At 41.7% G+C, this 20,051-nt stretch overlaps 1 protein-coding gene across 2 annotated transcripts in view; it reads left to right on the forward strand.

Moving 5' to 3' along the window:
* The window catches only part of XKRX (XK related X-linked), a 36,976-nt gene extending 17,275 nt beyond the window's left edge, over positions 1–19,701 (forward strand). For both annotated transcript variants that reach the window (XM_042480014.1, XM_042480012.1), the window contains 2 exons: positions 5,360–5,619; positions 15,666–19,701. In XM_042480014.1, the coding sequence (XP_042335948.1) occupies positions 5,360–5,619; positions 15,666–16,411 (1,006 nt within the window). In that variant the 3' untranslated portion in view covers positions 16,412–19,701. The remainder of the gene's footprint in view (positions 1–5,359; positions 5,620–15,665) is intronic.
* The last annotated feature ends 350 nt before the right edge of the window (positions 19,702–20,051 follow it).

The raw sequence follows: 20,051 nt of genomic DNA on the forward strand, positions 1-20,051 counted from the left end.
AGAATTTTTTCTTCGTTACTCATGCCAAGCACTGAACTGAAGCATGTCCACTGTATATAGGCAGAAAAAGGTTAAACCTTCCCTTATGGCAACTTAAAAAAAAGATCTGGGGGATTTATTTTGGGGAAAAAATCTACAGTGTCTCCTTCTTTGGATGTTTTTAAACAGGGGCAGGATGGCCATCTATCGGGGATGCTTTGATTGTGAGTTCCTGCATGGCCGAATAGGGTTGGACTGGATGGTCCTTGAGGTCTTTTCCAACTCTATGATTCTTTGATTCTGTGAGATTCTTTTCCAAGGTCTCCTTGGTGAGCAAGGGAGGAGAGCTGTTCCCCAGAGGCTAGGGAAGGGACTGCGGTGGAGTGGGACCCATTGATGTAACCCAGGAAGAAAAGAGTGGGGGGGATAGTTGAGTTGCTGTAGCATTTTTAAAATTATTGTTATTATTCAGCTACAAGGGATGTTGGATAGTCTTGTGCTTCTTGTAGAATTTTTTTTAAATTAAACTTTATTGATGCAAACAATTTTCCAATCAGAAAAAAAAGTTTACAGAGCATATTAGACATAGTCAGCGATCTTCTTTAGCATCAAAATTTCACTCATATATGAGTCTATCTTCTATCTTCCATCTTCCGGCATTATCGGTTTTTATATCTTTCCTCTATAAACTACCCCTAAATAAAATCCTCAGTAGCTAAACCTAAATGACTTCCTCCACTAAGAGCATTACAGCTAAGAACTCTCTTATATCCTGACAACCCCTTTCCTTATCCAACATTAGATCTACAATATAGGTTATAATAGTCTTCTGCTTCTTGTAGAATTAAAGCCTTATCTTTAGCAGAACCTTCCACTTTCCTGTATTTCCTTTATCATGGAGACACCTGCTAGACCAGGCCTGCCTCCAAAGCCAGCAGGGGCACAGCTATATGGCCTAATCCTATGCATGTTCACCTGGGAGTAAGCACTATTGAACTCACAAGGACCTATTTTTGGGTAAACATATCTAGGTCCTCAGCAGTTAAGACATTGACGCTTGATGATTACAGAGTTGGCAGGTCAACAATTTGAGGCCCAAGAGCTACATGATGAAGTGAGCTCCCATCACTAGTCCCAGCTTCTGCCAACCTAGCATTTCGAAAGCATGTGAAAGTACAACTAGATAAATAGGTTCCACTTTGGTGGGAAGGTAACAGTCTTCTGTGCAGTCATGCTGGCCATATGATCACAGAGTGGTCTTTAACAGTGCTGGCGCCTTGGTTTAGTAACAGAGATGAGCAGTACCCCCCACAGTTGGACATGACTGGACCATCTTGTCAATGGAAAACCTTTACCTTTTTGCCTAGGTCATACTCCAAAATCTAAAGTACAAACTTCCTTTTGGCTAACTGTAAGGTTCCATCTAAGACAATAGCCTCAAGTCTATGAAAGCTCATACTACCTGCTTCTTTCTTTCACTTAGTCTCAAAGGTGTTACAAGATCCCTTTGCATAGTGATTTTCCAGAGTAACAGGGCTATGTCTTTGAACTGTAAAGCATAAAGTCCATGTGGCTTTCCACGCCTGCTGGCTTCATTGTCAGGCAAAGACAGTAAAGAATCATGCAGGGAAGCTGATGGTGTTAAAGGTCCAGGTTCACATCATGCTTGAGGCCTTCTAGAAGGAAGGTCTGTGCAAACTGAAAGGCCAGGCTACACCAGTTAACAGGGAACAAAAGCAGTAAAAGAAAGCAATAAAAGTTTCCTTTTCATTTGCAGTAGCACAGCACTTCCTTTTGAGATGAGGAGTGTCTCTGCCCTGAGCAAGGCCCAGGGCTCCTATGGAAGCAGAGTGCAGTGAGCCCCTTGGGTTCACACTGTAAGTCTTTAAGGCCCAACACAATCCCTTGTTATGCAGAAAGTTACTGCAGCATCTTTGAGAGTAACTGAAAGAAAAAAGTTGGTAGCATGAACTTTCATAGACTTCAGCCTATTTGTTCAGGTGGATGTTTTCTTTGTTGCTTGTCTTTGGGCTAAACTATACAGTATGCTAAATACAGTATGTATTTATACCATATGGTTTAAGTCAGATTACACTCTTTTTAAAAAGTAATAACTGGGGTTCTGGCTTCAGTATGGACCATTAAACATGGAAAGGGGAAGTTTAAACTTCTCACTAGCTGTTTTTTAAATTTCAGATTACAAAATTACTGCCTACATAGGATGGGTGGTAAGCTAACAGAAGAAAATAGAAGAGGCTGCAGCACTTTGCTTTTGCCTGAGTCTATGTACTGGGAGGATTTGTCCCCCCTAACCCACCGCTAAGTTTATTTAGTGCAAACTACTTTTGCACTCTGAACTCAGTTTAGAGGAATTGAAGTAAGCCAAGCACAAAGGGAGAAAATAGGCAGAGGAGAGAGAAACTGGGCCATATTAATTGGGACTGTTCCTGCTAGATCAGGACAATAGGAGGCTATGCTAACGTGGCTTGTTGTGTGCTTTCAAATTGTTTCCAACGTATGGCGACTCTGAGACCTATCATGGGGTTTTCTTGACAAGTTTTGTTCAGAACAGAGTTTGCCTTTGCATCTCTTTGGGGCTGAGAGAGTGTGACTTGCCCAACATCACCCAGTGTGTTTTCATGGCTGAGTGGGGGTTCAAATCCTGGTCTTATGCTGTCCTAGTCCAACATTCAAGCCACTACTCCATGCCGTTCTTCTTGCTAACATGGGGACCCTTTGGAAATTCAAAACCTCTGTAACCTCCAAGTATGGCTTGGAAGAGGAGGAAAGCACAGTGACAGCTATGAGATCTGAATTTGAGGGAGTGATATCATGCTTCACTTGTAAGACAGGCAGAGTCTGAGAAAGTTACTCTCTGGAGTTAGTACTCCCAGAATCACCCAGCCAACATGTATTTCCAAAAACAAACTATAGTGGACCCTTGGTTTCCACTGGGATTTGTTTCCAGGACTGACCCCCTCCCCCCCGTAGATAACAAAATCTGTGGATGCTCAAATCCCATTACATACAATGGCACTATAAAATAGTGCTTCTTGTGGCAAAATGAAGCTTTGCTTTTTGGAGTGTGTGTGTGTGTATAATATTTTCAAGCCGTGGATACTTGAATCCATGGATTTAAAAATCTGTGGATGTGGAGGGCTGACTGTATTCCAAACCCTTGGTACAGCACATCCTCCGCTTCTCCACCCGAGTTGCCTGATCTATCTTCTCCCACTTTAATTGGCTTTGCTAAACTACAATGCATGGGTGGGAGCCTGTTCACAAGGTATATGGTGAGATGAGAGCAACTAAAAATGTCATCAGCAATGTATGGTCTGAGTGAAGCGGGGATGGAGACTGGCTGTCCTGTCCCCACTTCACCATCTCATCATTCTGTTTTTGGGTGGTGATGGCGGTGGTAGGGTGTGTCCTCTGTAATAGTATATTTTGCTTTTTACAGTGATGGGAGTGTTTCTGTAAGGCTGTGGGAAAATCTTGAGCAAAGTGAACATATAAAGGAAGCTGGATGTTGATAACATCATCTGCTTGAGCTAAATGCTGAGGTTCAGAGAGTGTATTATGACTACTGCTTCTGAAGCAAGAGATAATGACTAGGAAGGAAACAGAAAATAAACTGGGCTCTAGACAGCGGAAAGCAAGTGGACGTCTAGTGCCACCTCCGGCTCTCTATTCCCTGTCATCTCAGAGCTTTAGAAAATTACCTTTTGGGGCTATAGAGATTCTGTAAGGTGTATGGCTGCCAGAGTGAAAACTGAAAAGGCCTTCTGTGCCTTTAATGCAGACCAGGGTTTGAATCCCCACTCAGCCATGATGGTACAGAAGAGGGAATTTTGGAAGTGTTGCTTGCCACAAAACAACACCTACTGTAATTCCCTCTTTTACACTGTACTTTCAATGGTTGTGTATTAATAATAATAATAAATACACAACCATTAAAAGTACATAAGTTCTCTCCAGTTTTTATTCTGACAACCCTAATAAGATATGATGATGGTGCTATAAAATATCCCAAGTTCTAGTTCTCTTACCCCAGAAAACAGTATATGTTGAAGTACAGAATAGTGTGGAACTTTATATCTTGCATTTGGAAATGTAGAAAGGGAGCTGATACTGGTCACTTCCAGAGGGAAAATACATCTCAGATACACCAGTCCTATTATCTTTAAGAGTAATGTTGAAGCTCTCCCCAAAGTTTGCTCCACATTTTTCACTAGTCATCTCTATGTTAATAAATAATTTTCCAGAAGCAGATGGTATATGAGAAAATGGATATCTGTATCTAAGGAGAAATGGTGTACTTTACAAGTTGCATCAGCCATGGACATAAAACATCCTGTACCCAGCTTGTTGCCACATTAAATCAAATATAAGTTTTACAGTTCTTTGACTGGTAGGAACAAATAATAAATAAATACGACTTGCCTCAATGGTGTACCTGGAGTCTCCTTTCATGAGGAAGATAGAAAATTCATAAGAACACAATGGCCGTCCTTGTTTCTGCTCTGCCCTGTTTTCCTTTTTGAAGGTATGACTAGGGGCACTGCATGTGCCTGGACCTCTCTCCGCATGAGATGGAGCAGTTTTCAACCATGTAAAGAGACTTTTAGGCAGAGAGAGGTGTACATGCACAGTTTTAGTCCAGAATTTCCAAACAAATGCATGTAATTTTTGGGATTTTTATAGATGAAATATCAGATCTACCTACCAACTAATCAGATCTAACCTTGAATACTAGCTCTGCCCTTAGACTTTTCTTTTTTTAAAAAAACACACAAATACCACACAAACATTTTCATAATGTATTCATTTTCTCACATTTGATAAAAACCGTAGCTGAAGGGCTGGGGGTTCTTATGTTGGAGATAACATTTAAAGTCCTCGACAGCTTAGAAGAAACGTACCAAAAGGAGTTTCTTCTCCCACATGTTTTGTCAAACTGTTAAAGAGCATCCTTGGAGAGTCTTGCTTGGTTTCCAGAGGTGGCAACCAGGGAAAGGGCTTTCCTCTTGGTCCCACTCCACCTTGGTCTGTGGAAGCCCTCCCTGGGGAGATCTGCCTAGCATCTTTATAACATGCATTTAGAGGCAAGGCTAAGAGCTTCCTTTTCTCTCAGGCCTTTAATATTTAATGTGCTCCATTTATTATCAATTTTATTGCTAGCTTTTAAGTACTGTATCTTCTTGTTTTAGTGTGCTAATATTTGAGTCTGCTGTCATTGTTTTGAGTATTTGTTTTATTGACTGTTTTCAGGATTTATGATTGTAAACCACACAAGGGAATGTGCAAACTAACTGGTGGTTATAATTAATTAATTAATATGTGCACCCTCCATTTCTCTCTCTCTCAATTTCTCACGCAGGTGCTTAGAGGCCATAGTGATTTTCTATAGGTTGGGGAGAGAGGAAGAGCCATACGTCACCATCACTCGCAAGAAGCATATCCACAATAACTCCGAGTTTGAGCTGGAGCAAGAAGTGGGGCACTCGGTGCGCAGGCTGGTCACTCATCGCAATGCCTTCAAGCGCATGGCCGTCATTCAGGCATTCCTGGGCTCGACCCCACAGCTCACCCTGCAGCTGTATGTCAGCGTTGTGGAGCAATATGTCCCCACCAGCAGAGGTAAAGGCAGAACAGAGCAGCACAGGATTAGAAGGGGTAGGCAGGCTCAGTTTTCTAGTAGAAATCAGTTTGTTCACTACTGCTACTCAAACACCTACCTTTGGGCAGAAACGGGCTGTGGCATTCACCTGCTTCCTTTTAAAATGCTTTAAGAGATGGTGGGAGTGGGGTGAAGTGGGAGCTGAAAGGAAAGACCCCAGAATTTTTTAACATTAAAATTTCAAATTTCAAAAATTTAAATTTTTTTTGCAATTTAATTACTCTGATTCTGAAGATTCTGAAAAGTGGTAATGAAGAAATACTTTGTGTGCTTGGACATGCACTCTCTCCATGGCACCCCATAAGAAGGTTGCATTTTCATTCTTTTTAAAAGTGGGGTGTAAAAATAACTTTACTGCCTAAATCTCACATGATGGATTGTGTCATTGCCCCCATCATCCTTGACTTTTGCTGGAACCCATGGGGATTGGAGTCAAACAACTCCTGGAGAGGCAACATTTCCCCAACTCCCCTTGTCTTTGCACTCATCCTTAATTCTCATGACCGTGATATACCTAATACTATGCTTATTATTTATTATTTAATATGTTTAATAATACATGATACAATCTAAATTTCTTCCCCCATACTGTAGCCACATGCAGCCAGTGAACCTCTCCCTTCTCTGGGAACATGGTAATGGGGAAAACTTTAAATGCTTTCTTCCTGCAACACAGGCCATTGCTTAAATATACAAAAGTACAGTTAGTAAAAGAATGGCAGCCCTAATTGCAGCTATCTGCACACTTTGGGCTTCTGGTCATAGCACTAGATTGGTTTTGGACTGTTGAGTATGCCACCTTGTTGCTAAGTTCACCTATTATATTTTGATCATTGCAGAAGAAGGTTTTCTTTTACAAAACTGACTTGAGATTTGCCAGGGGAAAGTACTGGCACTGGAAAAGAAGCTGAAGTTAATGGTTTAAAAAACAACAATTTTAAATAAAAGTATTTATAGCATCCATTTATATCTTCCTGAACTAGGACTCTGAATTAGTGGCTGAGAAGAAGACTTATAAAAGAGGTACAAATAAAAATACAAAAATATATAATATAAAAATGTAGCCAAACAATTTAAAATATCAAAGCAAAGTTTAGTTCCAAAAAATTAAAACATGCCTAAGTAAAAGGAGCAGCACCTCTATTAAAAGCAACACTGTGATCAGCCAGTCAATTGCCAGTGAAGACTGATGCAATATCATCTTAAAATCATACAGTCTTAAAGTAGGAAGGGACCACAAGGGCCATCCATCCCCTGCCATGCAAGAATACACAACTAAAGCCATCCAACTTCTGTTTAAAGATGTCAAAAAATGGAGAGTTAACCACTCTCTGAGGCAGTCTACTCCATTGCTGAACAGTAAAATTCTTCCTAATGTTTATGTGGGATCTCTTTTTTTGTAATTTGAATAGATTGGTTTGTGTTCTAGTTGCTGGAGCAGCAGAAAACAAGCTCGCTCCATCATTCCATCTTCTACATGGCATCCCTTCAGATAGTTAAAGGTGTATTTTTTTATATTAAGAATATATTTCTATATTGCCTGCCAGCCCACAAGGTCTTTTGAGGTGATGAACAAATAAAATCAATTAAAATAATACAATACAATACAAGATAAAATGTTTTTGAAACATTAAAATTATCTCTATCACTGTTTGAAAGCAGTTTAAAACAGTCCTAAACAACTGTTGTGTCACCTGTCAGACTTCTCTTCTCCAAGCTAAACATATCCAGCTGTCTCAGTCATTCCTCATATGGCTTGGTTTCCAGACCTTTGATCTTCTTGATTCCCCTTCTCTGGACATGTTCCATCTTGTTGCTATCCATCTTGAACTGCGGTGCCCAGAACTGGACACAGGATTTGAGGGCAGTTAAAAACAAAATAACATTTTGGACTTGTTTCAAGAGAATGTCAGAGAATGGGAATTACCAGTAGTGTTTGCCTCAGGCAGAAAATGTCTCTGGTATATGGTTAGATACTGTCAAAGCTAGATGCTGAACTGTTTGAAATCCTACCTTTCTATCAAAAAAAGGCCCTCAAAATGGCTCATCTTGGAATTAAATGGGGCTTTGGTTTTCACTTTTGTTTCTTTCAAACACAAGGCATATGTTTTCAAAATGCAAGGTATGTGCAGGGACGTAGCTAGGATTTTAGGAAGGGGGGGGGTCCAGACTAAGTGCTACCATTATAATTGGGCTTGAGTGCGGCGGCGCAGCAGCACACACCATTCATTTTTCTAATGGAAGGGGGGGGTCCAGACCCCCAGATCCCCCCCTCCCTTGGCTACATCCCTGGTATGTGAAAAATGTGTTCTCACTGAAATGCTGCGGCGCCAGCTGCAACACTGTGGTTGCTCACAGTTTCATCATGAGCCTGGTAAACTTCAGCGCTCAATTTCAGACAATGACTTGTGGTATTATATCATTATGTGGGAATCTAGTTTTCTTTTGCAGCTCCAGAAAAACTTGTTGGTGCTGCCTAGGAGTGCTGAGTTTCAAAACCAATCAAAACAAACTGATAACTCATTCCATCTCTCTGTCCTTGCAGTTTTGTTACATACTTTATTATTTGCATCAGTATGGAGGGTGTTGCATACATATTGCATTTGCTGTGCAAAATCTTAAAAGGGCAGGTCCCAAAGACACATGTCTAAGGGCCAGGATGTGCCTCTTATATGATTTGATTTCATGAAATTCTGGTGTGAGATTAAATGTAGTTGCAAAAGGTTTAGAGCAGGGCTGGGTAATTTATGGGCTGAAATTCCTATCATTCCTCACCATTGGCTATATTAGTTAGGAATAATGAGATCTGCAGCTCAACAGTATTAGGAAGGCCCACTTCTGGTTTGGTTTGACTGAAATTAACTCTCCTACCATCTAAGTTGTCCTTCTGACTCTTGTTTTGTTTGATGCTACTACACCCAAACAAATATGTTAGTGCTCTACACATGGATCTGTGTCACCAGCAGCTTGATTCAAAATTCAAGACATGGGAGGCAGAGGAGGAAGGAGAGGGAGAAGGTGTAAACAGGGCAGAATATGCATTTATTTCAGCTATGGACATCTAATCTCATTCACAGTAGCTTGAGGAGGCAACTGTCTGTCTTCCATAGAATCATAGAGTTGGAAGAGACCACAAGGACCATGCAGTCCAACCCCCTGTTGTGTTGGAAGACACAATAAAAGAACTTGCAACGGATGACCATCCAGCCTCTGTAAAAACCTCCAAAGAAGGAGACTCCACCACACTCAGTGTGTTCCCCTGTTGACAGCTCTTATCATCAGGAAGTTCTTCCTAATGTTTAGGTGCAATCTCTTTTCCTGTAGATTGAACCTACTGCTTCATGTCCTGGAGCAGCAAAAAGCTTACTCCATCCTTAATTGACATTCCTTCAAATATTTAAACTTGACTATCATGTTACCTCTCAGTCTATTCTTTCCCAGGCTAAGCATACCCATCTCCCTAACCTGGTGATCATAGGGCTTAATTTCCAGACTTGTCATCATTTTGGTCACCCTCTTCTGGACACGCTCCAGCTTATCAACATCCTTCTTTGAACTTGATGCCCAGAATTGGACAGTTGAGGTCTGACCAAAGGAGAATAAAGTGGCACCATTACTTTCCTTGATCTAGACACTAAACTCCCATTGATACAGCCTAGGATTGCACTTGCTTTTCTAGCTGCCGCATCACGATGCTAACTCATGTATAACTGATGGAGTGATATGACTCCTACATCCTTTTTGCATGCACTGCTGTCAAGCCACGTGTCACCTGTCCTGTATCTGTGCCCAGATGTAGTACTCTACATTTCCCCCTGTTGAAATTAATTTTGTTAGCTTTGGCCCAGCTTTTTAATCTGTTGAGGTAATTTCTTGTTAGCTGGGATGAAATAATTCCCTCTTTAGCTGCAATCTTCACTCTGGTTGGTGTGGATTGTGAGTTTCCCCAGCAACAATCTATTGTTGTAATGCAAATTAGCTTGAGTCTTGAATAGGCTTTGGGGTTTGCAAAAGATCCACTCCTGGTGGATGTGAAAACTGCTACAACTGGTTTGTTGACTGAGATAGGTTGAACTGACAACAGCTGTCTGCATTTGATGGTGCAACTTGAAGGTGTGGTTGTTGAGATGACCATGATGAGCCTTGGTGTGTTCAAATGTATTTCTGCCAAGGGCTCTCAGTGACTCAGAAGGCATAACCTAGTAATTTTCCCAGTCCAGTCCTTATCTGTTACCCTCACCCTGACTCAGATTCCCTTCTTTGTGTATTTAAAGTTATCTAGTGTACAAAGAATTGTGAAGCCACAGCAAAGCTCACAGCAAAAAGTAATTGTTGTTTGGTGTCAGATTCTTCCACTAAGTGTAAATAGCAGCCTGGCCATTTAGGTTTCCCCTCAGGCTATATTTGAAATCCCAGGGTTGTGCACAGCTAATAGACCACATTGCTGTAGCTTGAAGTTATTCTTATACAAGCACATAAAACAAGGCCTGGTTTATGTAAATAAAGTTGGAGAAGCAGAATGCAAATAGCTGGCTGCCTTCCAGGGCCCAGGCCTATAGTGGGGTGTGTATGGTTGTTTTTCTTTTTCAAAAATCTTGGATGATTTGGTTAGAAGCTACTTGAAATGTCCTGTCAACTGTGCATGAACATCAAGAGCTTGTTCCCACTAGGGGAAACCCCGCGTTCTGAATCGATTTCATTAGGCAGCGTGCCCATTAGGATTCGGTTTAAATCTAGAACAGTTCTAGACCAACCCGGAATCGTTCCCACAAGAAATCGAATCCAGAAGCGGGTTAAAATTTAAATCCGTGTTTTCCTCATTTAACGCGTGTTAAAAAAACACTAGGGTCCTACCTAGTGTTTTTCCCTTGATTCGAGTTAGGAACCGGAGTATTTAGATGAGAACGATAGCATTTGAATCGGGCTAGAAGGATGGGAGGAAAGCTTTTTCAGGGTTACACCAATTCATTCTTCAGGAAAGAGGTCAAATGATTTTCTATAAAATATGTTTCTTGCATGCAGAAAGCTAGTTTTTCAGACAGAGGCTTAGGATGGAACTCTTTCCCCTGAATGTAAGTGTACAGTGCACTGCTTTTCATAGACTCGAGGGAAGCATCCTGTCTTGGCTGGTGGCTGTTCACACATGTGCTTTTCCAAGCATGCATTGATTGTGTGCCTGCAAGAATGTACACATGCATACTTCCTCCTTCCACTCAGATTAAAAAGTTGGTGAAAGGTATAGTTTTTAACTACAGGATCCACTCCAAGACGAAGGACTCTTTCAAGAACTAACCCCAGATACTTCTTCCTCTCCTTCCCCAGAGATGTACATTCCCCACACAGCTTCAAGTATTCCCTCCTTCAACATTGTTTCTTCTGCTACCTCTTCTCTTGGCCTGTTTGATGAAAGAAAACAGGACTGGCAGCACAGCTCCAACCAGCCAAGTCCCAGCAAAGCTGACAAAGCTTAAGCAGGCTCCCAAATCCTTTTTTGCCACTACTTCTCCCCCACTGCATGTGCTTTAACTCCTTGCCTCAGTCAGTCTGTCTGTCCCAAAATGGTGATGCTCTGAGCCACAGAAGTCATGCCCTGTGCCCAAGTCTCAGGACAGTTTCCCAATTGCCACCACCACTACTAGCGAAAGATGCGACAAAGGGAGTGTGAGGAGGGAGAGAGCAGGAGACACCACCACATGAAACAATCAGCAAAGCTGCATGGTAGTCTTAAAAGAATCTGGAAAGTTGTTTCATGCAACCTTCATCCTCACCATGAGTCACTGGTCCCCTTTGTCTTTTTTGTGCACCAATACTTTGCCACCCCTTCCTCCCCACTGTCCCCCAGATCTTTCCCCTGGCCCCTGAGGGGCATACTGTCTATTTTGGGAATCCCTCCTTAGGCGGCTATCATGGCCTTCTGATTGGCATCAGATTTAATCACAGATGGCATGAACCAAGGCATGCATGAGATGTAGACAATAAATTTCATTGGAATAAGTTTTTGGATTGTGATTCACAAGCTTCTGTTTTCTTTTGCAATTCAGAAATGAAGTCTCTGGGCGTGGTTCAGTTTAGGCATCTGTTGAATGAAGGCTTCTGCCTCAGCTCCTAGAGGTGTGGTTGCAGTAATGAATACTTACGAAGTGAAAGGAAAGAAGATACTCCAGTTCCTTGATCTGAGGCAGGGTGCAATCTGCTTTCAATGCTGCAGGTCAGTCTTGAAGCATGCAAACAAGAGCATGCCTACAACACTGAGCCAGTGTGGGTGATTGGTTAAGAGAGTCAGAATGGGAAGAATCAGGCTGAAGGTGCAATAAAGGTATAATAAAAACAGGGATGTTTCTGCAAAGTGCCTTTCCTTCACCATTGGTTAGCCAGACACTGGTTTCTTTCCATAAATGTTAAATGGTGCGACAGTGAAGTGCTGTTGCCGGAAGTAAACTAATGTGTGTTCATGACTCCATCTTGCTGCTACCCAGCCCCTGGTCAAAATTTCCTTGCAGTTCATATGGAACCAGTGTTTGTCAGAGTTTTTGAAACAAAATTAAGAGGAAATCCCAAAGAATCAGTTAAATATATTACGGCCGGGGGAAGGGAGCCTTCAGATGCATAAGAATGGGTTTGTTGGACTGAATTAACATATTTGTCTGCATTTGCTGGTGCCTACCTGTTTTTACTACTTACTCCTCAGTAAGCTGTCAAGAAATGTGCAATAAAGTAAAGGTGCAGGGTAAAGGTAGTGTAAACTTGTGTCCTCAGAGGAACTGTTAAATGACTCTTTCACCCAGAGCTGGCCCTGGCATTACCAGAATGAGGCAGCCACTCTGGGAATTGGCAACAAGGTATTACCAGAGGAGAATGCCATGCAGCTTCTCTCTCCAAGTGTTTCAAAGGATGTATCCCGTTCTGGGCATCACAGTTCCAAAAGGATGTTGCCAAACTAGAACATGGCCAGAGGAGGGTGACTGAAATGGTGAAAGATCTGGAAACATCTCTTATGCGGTGTAGCATAGGCAGCTGGGTATGTTTAGCCAGGAGAAGAGAAGTTAAGTGATGATATGATAACCCTGTTAAAATATTTGAAGGGATGTCTTACTGAAGATGAAGCAAGCTTGTTTTCTGCAGATCCAGAGAATAGGACCCAGAACAATGGATGCAAACAACTGGAAAAGAGATTCCATCTAAACGTTATAAAGAACTTCCTTTTTTAAAAAAATATTTATTCCAAATAAACATACAATAAAATTGATACATTAACATGATCAACCTACACACAGATATAACCAACATACCTCAAATATCCATCAAATGTACCTTGAAACAAACTACCATCTAACTTATCATAAAATCTCTTTATCCACGTTCACGTCTGTTGCTTCCTTCCTAAAAACTCATCTATCTTTCCTTTCCCTTACACATTCCTTTCTTATCCATATCCTCTTTAAACCCTATCCATACATCTGTTCTCCCTCTTCATTTCCTCCCTTACTTCATCTCTACCTATCTTTCCCCTCTTCCTTCATCCTTTATATTCTTCTATTCATCCCTCTTCTCCACATATTCAACATCGTCTATCCCTTTCTTCACTTACTCTAAACATCATTCACTTTCCAGAAAACACTCCCTGGGAGAGTGGTGGAGTGATTTCCTTGGAGGTCTTTAAACAGAGGCTGGATGTTGGAGGTGCTTTGATTCTGTGTTCCTTGTCCTCCACTGCTCTGTTAAGATCCTTTACATTCATACCTGTGACCTCCTTAACAGAGTCCATCCATCTGGCATGTGGCCTTCCTCTCTTCCTACTTCTCTCCACCTTTCCAAGAATTATTGTTTTTTTTCCAACGATTCATGACTTCTCATGATGTGTCCAAAGTACACCAGCTTAAGTTTTGTCATATTGGCATCTTTACCCAGATATATTTAAAAATAAACTAAATCTCCAAAAATAAACCTCAATACTAAGAGGTGAGACCATTTTAGACTTTACATATGTTTTCGTCTATGTATGCAGGAAAGGCTGGTTGGTCCCTGTACCATTGGCCTTCCAAAGACTGGCCCTGCAGCTCCAACTCTCCTTAGCCCAAGGTCCTCCTTCAGAATCTCTCCTTTGAGTTAGGATGAAGTCAAGTCTGTCTAGTGCTTCCTTCACAGGAAATGTCTTCATGGTCTTTGAAACAAAGGCCAGCTGCATGAAAGACACAGATCAAAGGTTGCTCCAGCCACACCTGTCCACGAGCCTCTGTCTTTGCTTATTTGGTTCCTACAAAATTACTTAGCTCACCCTGAAGCACTGGTGACCTTGGAAAGGGCATTCAGTAAATGATGCCCTATAGCCCCAACTAGTCCTTGAAAGGGTACCTTTTGTCAGGACTGCTGGTGATGGTCTGCAGGCCCAATTTGGCTCAAGGGGCTGCCGCTTAACAACCACCGCTGTATGTTACAGCTCTAATGAGCAGCATAGGGTGAATATACATTTTCAAGCTATTTTCAGAAGGTGTAGGAATCAGATGACAGGATAGAGAGATGCTTGCCATTTCAGGAGAAGCTGAAACCTCTGCATCAGGACATACATTTCACATTTCAGGAGTAGGCTATTTCAGGCTCTGAATCTCCAGCAACCTTGTCTCTCTGCCCCAAGTAACCTGTCTAGTTTCTTTTCATCCACTTCATCAAGGCATGCCCTTTTGATACTTTGTAATCTCTCGATAGGTAGAGTTCAGACTTTTGGATCTACAGTCTGCTTCGCTTTTTACTCCACCCTGATGCAAAAGATGTACAGTACTACTTAATTCTGAGGCCAGGAATTTGTTCTTCATGCTAGAACTGAACGAAGCCCACAATCCTTCCATGCTTGGAATCTAATAGCCCTAGACTATTGCTAATATTACTTTTAATTGGCTAAGGAGAAGCCTTGCTTGGGCTTCCAGGAGCCTATTGTGTAATGGCACAAGATGGGACCTTTTAAGTGGTTGACCTGATTGTGGTATTCCCTCTCAGAGAAAACTAGATTTCCCTCATATTGTTGAGTTTCGAATAACACAGAAACATACACACGCGTCCACCAAGACTTTTGAAATAATAACTTGACCCTGGAATCTTACTGCTACAAGGCTGTGTTGTTTTATTTTAGTTTTGTGGTCAATTAAGTATAATGCTAATTAATAATTAAGTGTAATGCTGGATGATGATTATGGATGGCAAAGTATAATTCTTTGGACTCCCTTGGAAGGAATAGTAACATATAAATAAGTAAGAAAATCCTCATGATTGTTCAACAAGGCTGCTACACTGGGTAGTTTCTAGGGACTACTTCTGCTTCACCTTTCATGATTACTCCTTTCATGTTATTTGAAACAAGATGTTCAAAAATATCTGAGACTGCAATCCTATGCATGCTTTTCTGGCAGTAGGTCTCACTGGATAAGGATGTATAAGATCCATGCCACTGGCCAGGATGGGAATTCAGGTTCAAAAATGATTTCCCAAGCTCTGGCAGACAGTGGAAATAGGGCCAGAGATGTTTTAATTAGCCACAAATGCAGTCCATAGTACTCAAGGACTGGTTAGTGCCAGGACTTGTACATTCTGTACTGCTCCCTGTTGCAGTTATAAACAAAGCTAATCCATACCAAAAGGTTCTGTGAAGCAAATTGGCCATGCTGGCTGGGGAATTCTGGGAGCTGCAGTCCAAAAATAAACTTGTTGAGGATAATAGCATTTAACAATGGTATTTTTAACCCAAAGGGACAAGCCTTCTCTCTTGGTGATGGGGAAGCGTTTGCTCTGGATTTCTTGTACTGAGCACAAGTTTAGTTGCACTAGATGACTTTTTAGGATGTTTCCAATTCAACTTTTAACATTTCATGAATGATTGCATTCTAAGTATATTTTCTTTACATCCACAGCCTGCCTCTCAACTGCACCTAAGGATCCCTTCTTTTTGCACATTTTGTAGTCAACAGATAACATCTGCTTTTCTTTGCTCACCCTGTTTTTTCCTTCTTCTTTCTAGCAGTTCTCATGTGCATCTGTCTGCTGTCAGTCACCTATGGAGCATTGGTCTGCAACGTCTTGGCAATCCAGATCAAATATGATGACTACAAGATTCGCCTGGGTCCACTGGGCTTCATCTGCATTATTCTCTGGCGTAGCTTGGAAATCTCTACCCGGATCACCATCTTGGTTCTTTTTGGGAGTGTCTTCAAGCAGTACGCAATGGCTGTTGGTGGGGCCAGCTTCCTGGTGTTTTTTTTCCTACCATGGGTCCAGTTTTGGAAGACTGGCAGCCGGCTGCCTGACCATGTGGAAAAGAATTTTAGCTGGGTGGGAACAGTCACTGTCCTGTGCACTATCACTTTGCTCTATGCTGGTATCAATGTCTTTTGCTGGTCGGCCGTGCAGCTCACATTGGCTGACCGAGACTTGATTGCCAAGTCGCAAAATTGGGGGTGTTTAGTTTTGTACTATGTCTTTCGGGGAGTGGAGAACATTGTGCTGGTGCTTGCCTGGTACTTTTTCAAGACGGATGTCTACGAGTACGTCTGCACCCCAATGTTAGTGTTGCAACTAATGGTGGCCTACTGCATGGCCATCATGTTCATGCTGTTCTTCATGCAATATCTCCACCCCTGCCGCCGCCTCTTTACACACAACATCTCTGACTTCTTACAGTGTGTCTGCTGCAAGCGAGCGAAAGCCGTCACACCCCTGCATCTCGAGCCCCCCTGGGAACCTGGTGTAAGGCATAGCATTGTCTGATGGAAGTGATCCGAACCAAATCATGAGCCAAATTGCTGATTTGCATCAAGCAGGAAGTACCACACACCTTGCCTGAGGGTACTGAAGAGATAGGCCTTAGGTTTATGGTGCTATGATCCATGTACAAGGTGTGGTGATGGTAGTGACCAGATTGAGCCTTTTGGAGCATCATCTGGACCAGTGGGCCAAATCATGAGGGGCAATCGGTACGATTTTACTTCATGGATCTCCCTGCATAGTCAGGAGCAGTCAAGCAAGGTGTGCCCATAAAGCTGAGGCAAACATATTTGGAACAAGTGACTTAGGCTGGCAGGGCTGGTCCAGTCACTGAAGAGACTGTGCTGTCTGTCTGCTGGAATGTTTACCTCAGTGGCATCCCTTTGTAAAATGCTCGTTTCAAGGATATTTCACATAGTTGGAAAATCGAAACAAGCTTACTTGCAGGGAAGGGGTGACTCGTTTAACGATCAACCAGGAGATCTTCTGGACACAATCCTTCTAACACACAGTGTCCTTATTACACAACAGGCCTCCTGAGGTCATATATAATTGTGCCCTAATATGTTAAAGGGGTCTGAACACACACTTTTGACTTGCCTGTTGTAGCTTTTATGATGTGTCGTCTTTGTCCTTCCCTTATTGTATTTATTTATTTGTTTGACTTGAGAATGGATGATGTTTAAATCCAAAGTGTGCCAGGAAATTTTTTAAAAGGAATTTGGCTTTGTCTAATGCTTGTCTTTCTCCCAATGGCACTGGGGGCAATGTGACGCCTGTTTTAATAGAGAAGCTCAGATAATCCTGGGCTAGAAGAAAATGAGCCTGTGCTGCTCATGTCTGGATGGTGCTCCAGTAGTGCTGGAGCTGGGTGTGTATTTGTATCACAGCAAGGGACTGTTTAAGGGGTGCTTTAAGCAGCACCATAGCCTGGAAACACTACTTTTTGGACTAAAATTTTCAGAACAGAGACTGTTGCCCAAATACCGCAGACTGTGTGGCCATTGGCCTATGGAAGTTTTAGCAAAATAAATAAATAAATACAAATAAAATACATACACTCCACCAAAACAGGTACTGAAGTCTGAGGAGCACCCTTCTCTATGGAAGATGTGATGAAACTTTGGGGGTTGAGGTCAGCCTAAGTGACTCTGCATGATGACTTGGTTCGGGAGGTTCACCACTTCATGTACATTATCATGTTAATGAAAAGAGGTCATTTTATTATGCTCTGGGCATGGGCTGCTGATTTTCATGCATGACTACATGCATTTAGGTAAAAACAGCACTATTTGTATACAAGAATGAAGTGACAGCAGTCTTGGGGGAAAAGCCTCATTTGTAGAAGTCCAAATAAAGCCCCCCCCCCCCCCCGGACGGGGATTAAAAAGAAAAAACCTAGTAAAAACAAACCCATTCCAGTGTCTCTAGAATGCTGAGTACTGGATCAGGGTCATGAAGGAGGGTTCAGCTGACTGACAAAACCACACTGCAACATGTTGTTGCACTTCCCCTGTCTTCTACTGTAAGCCGCGTGCTTCATTCAGGGCCAGAAATGGAGTTTTACAATGGCAAGGTTATTTCCAGAGTGTTTATAATTATTCTATCGTGTATTTTCTCTTAATATGAAAAGAAACCAATGAAAGAAACTGGGTGATTCATTCAGTGTGTGAGCAGTACAACAAGGCCACCAACAAGTAGGACTGGAAATGCTGCTCACCAGGAGTCATGGGATTTTAATCTTCCATTGTTTATTTAGTGATAAGATCTCAGATCAGTTGCTGTTACCATTTTGGTCATAGCTGATGAGATGCCTGCTACCAGGCAGAGAGTTACACCAAGGGGCAGACTTCATCACTTGCAGCAATGATATATGCAGCAATGGTATAGCCAGAAAAATGAACATTCGCGTACATTTGTAACAGTCCGAAATCTTCACTTTCCCTGGTTGTACTCAAATATGAAATCTTGAATTCAATGCAGAAATTTTGCATTTTTAACCTCAACATTCAAGAGCTTTAGACTTCATGTAATTCAGATAGTTCTGGTAGGCAGCAAATATGGAATGTTATAATAATGTGACAAATACTATGCACCATTGCATGTTGTCTGTGAGGTGTTGTTGAGTGCCAGACATCAGTAATGACATTAGTTATTGACTACTACTGCATGCCAGTCACCAAATATTGCTAAACATAAAGTACCATTACAGTTCAGCTGTTCAGTATTGTGAAAGTGTCAGTGATGAAATAAAGTTTTGTTAAAATACAATTTTTATCAAAGTTGGAAAGTGGCAACAGCAACCAAATATGGGGGTATTCCCCAAATAATGTAAAGTCGAAGGTGTTCACGGCCGGCATTCATGGTTTTTTTGTGGGTTTTTCAGGCTATGTGGCAGCGTTCTGGAAGAATTCCTGATGTTTTGCCAGCATGAAAACCCACAAAAAACTATCCCCAAATAATGCTTATTTGTCATTTAAATACCATGAAGAGCTTATCATAGAATATATGGTTCATAGCCTCACACCCAGTGCATACCCTCCAACATCTCACAGATGAAAACTGGGACACATATGGCTAAAAACAAAGTGTAGGACACAAACTGACTGTGGCAGTTTGCTTTTGCCTTAGCCTTTTGGGAAGGGCAAGACTCTGCCCTTTCTCTCTTTGCTGAGTTGAGTGCAAACTACTTTTGCATTTTGAAATCAGTCTGCTGCAACTGAAGTAATAAATAAGTAATCTGAGAACAAAGGGAAAAATGGGAGAGAGAAAATGGGACATTTAAAGGTAGCTTCCTCCTTCTCTTTCACTTTCCACTTTTGTTACCACCAGAGGTCCAGTTTTACTTCATCAAAGAGGACTTTTAAAGTGCCAGGATGTTTCTGCTCCCCAATATTGCTTTGCAGCCCAAACTGGCAAAATGTTATAGCTTCAGATGAAACCATATTGAAACTATGATATTAAGACTATAGAGAGCCAGTGTGTTTTACAAAAGGCACAACCAGATTAAGTATGTAGCAAGAGCTTGTAGCACCTTTGAGACTGAAAGAAAGAAGTTGGCAGCATGAGCTTTCGAAGACTTCAGTCCCCAAATACATCTGAAGAAACAGGCTTAAGTGCACCCATTATTTTCTGGTTTTTTTTTTTAATTTGAAAAAGATTAAATGCAAAAACAGATGTGAATTTGTAATTTTTAGAAATGGTACTAAATATAGAATATAAGTATCTGAACTGGAGCCGGTTTGTCAAAAGTCTGGCATATATATAAATGTAAATGTATAATACAAACGTGAACAACACTTCCTACACAGAAGTACACACATTGCCAGATTAGCTACAAAAAGAGGGTGGGGAAACCCAAGAGCCAAATTCAGTTTCACAGAGCTCCATGGGGGCTGCAGTCCAGAGATGGGTGAAGCAAAAGGGGAAGGATCCAAAAATAGCAGAATATTTTGGTTAAAGATCTGGCTGCCAGTAACTAAGCCTCAGGAGTGGCACTTCAAGCCCAGAGGGCCAAACTGGGACACTGTGAAGGTTGGGTTTGATCCCAGGGCCTTAGTTCCCCACCCCCAGGACTAGAGTTAATTCTAGGTATGGTAGGGTGTAACCATAGTTTAGTGGCAAAGCAAATACTTTGCATGTA

This window comes from Sceloporus undulatus, chromosome 7, assembly GCF_019175285.1.
Source record: "Sceloporus undulatus isolate JIND9_A2432 ecotype Alabama chromosome 7, SceUnd_v1.1, whole genome shotgun sequence".
Taxonomy (NCBI): Eukaryota; Metazoa; Chordata; class Lepidosauria; order Squamata; family Phrynosomatidae; genus Sceloporus; species Sceloporus undulatus.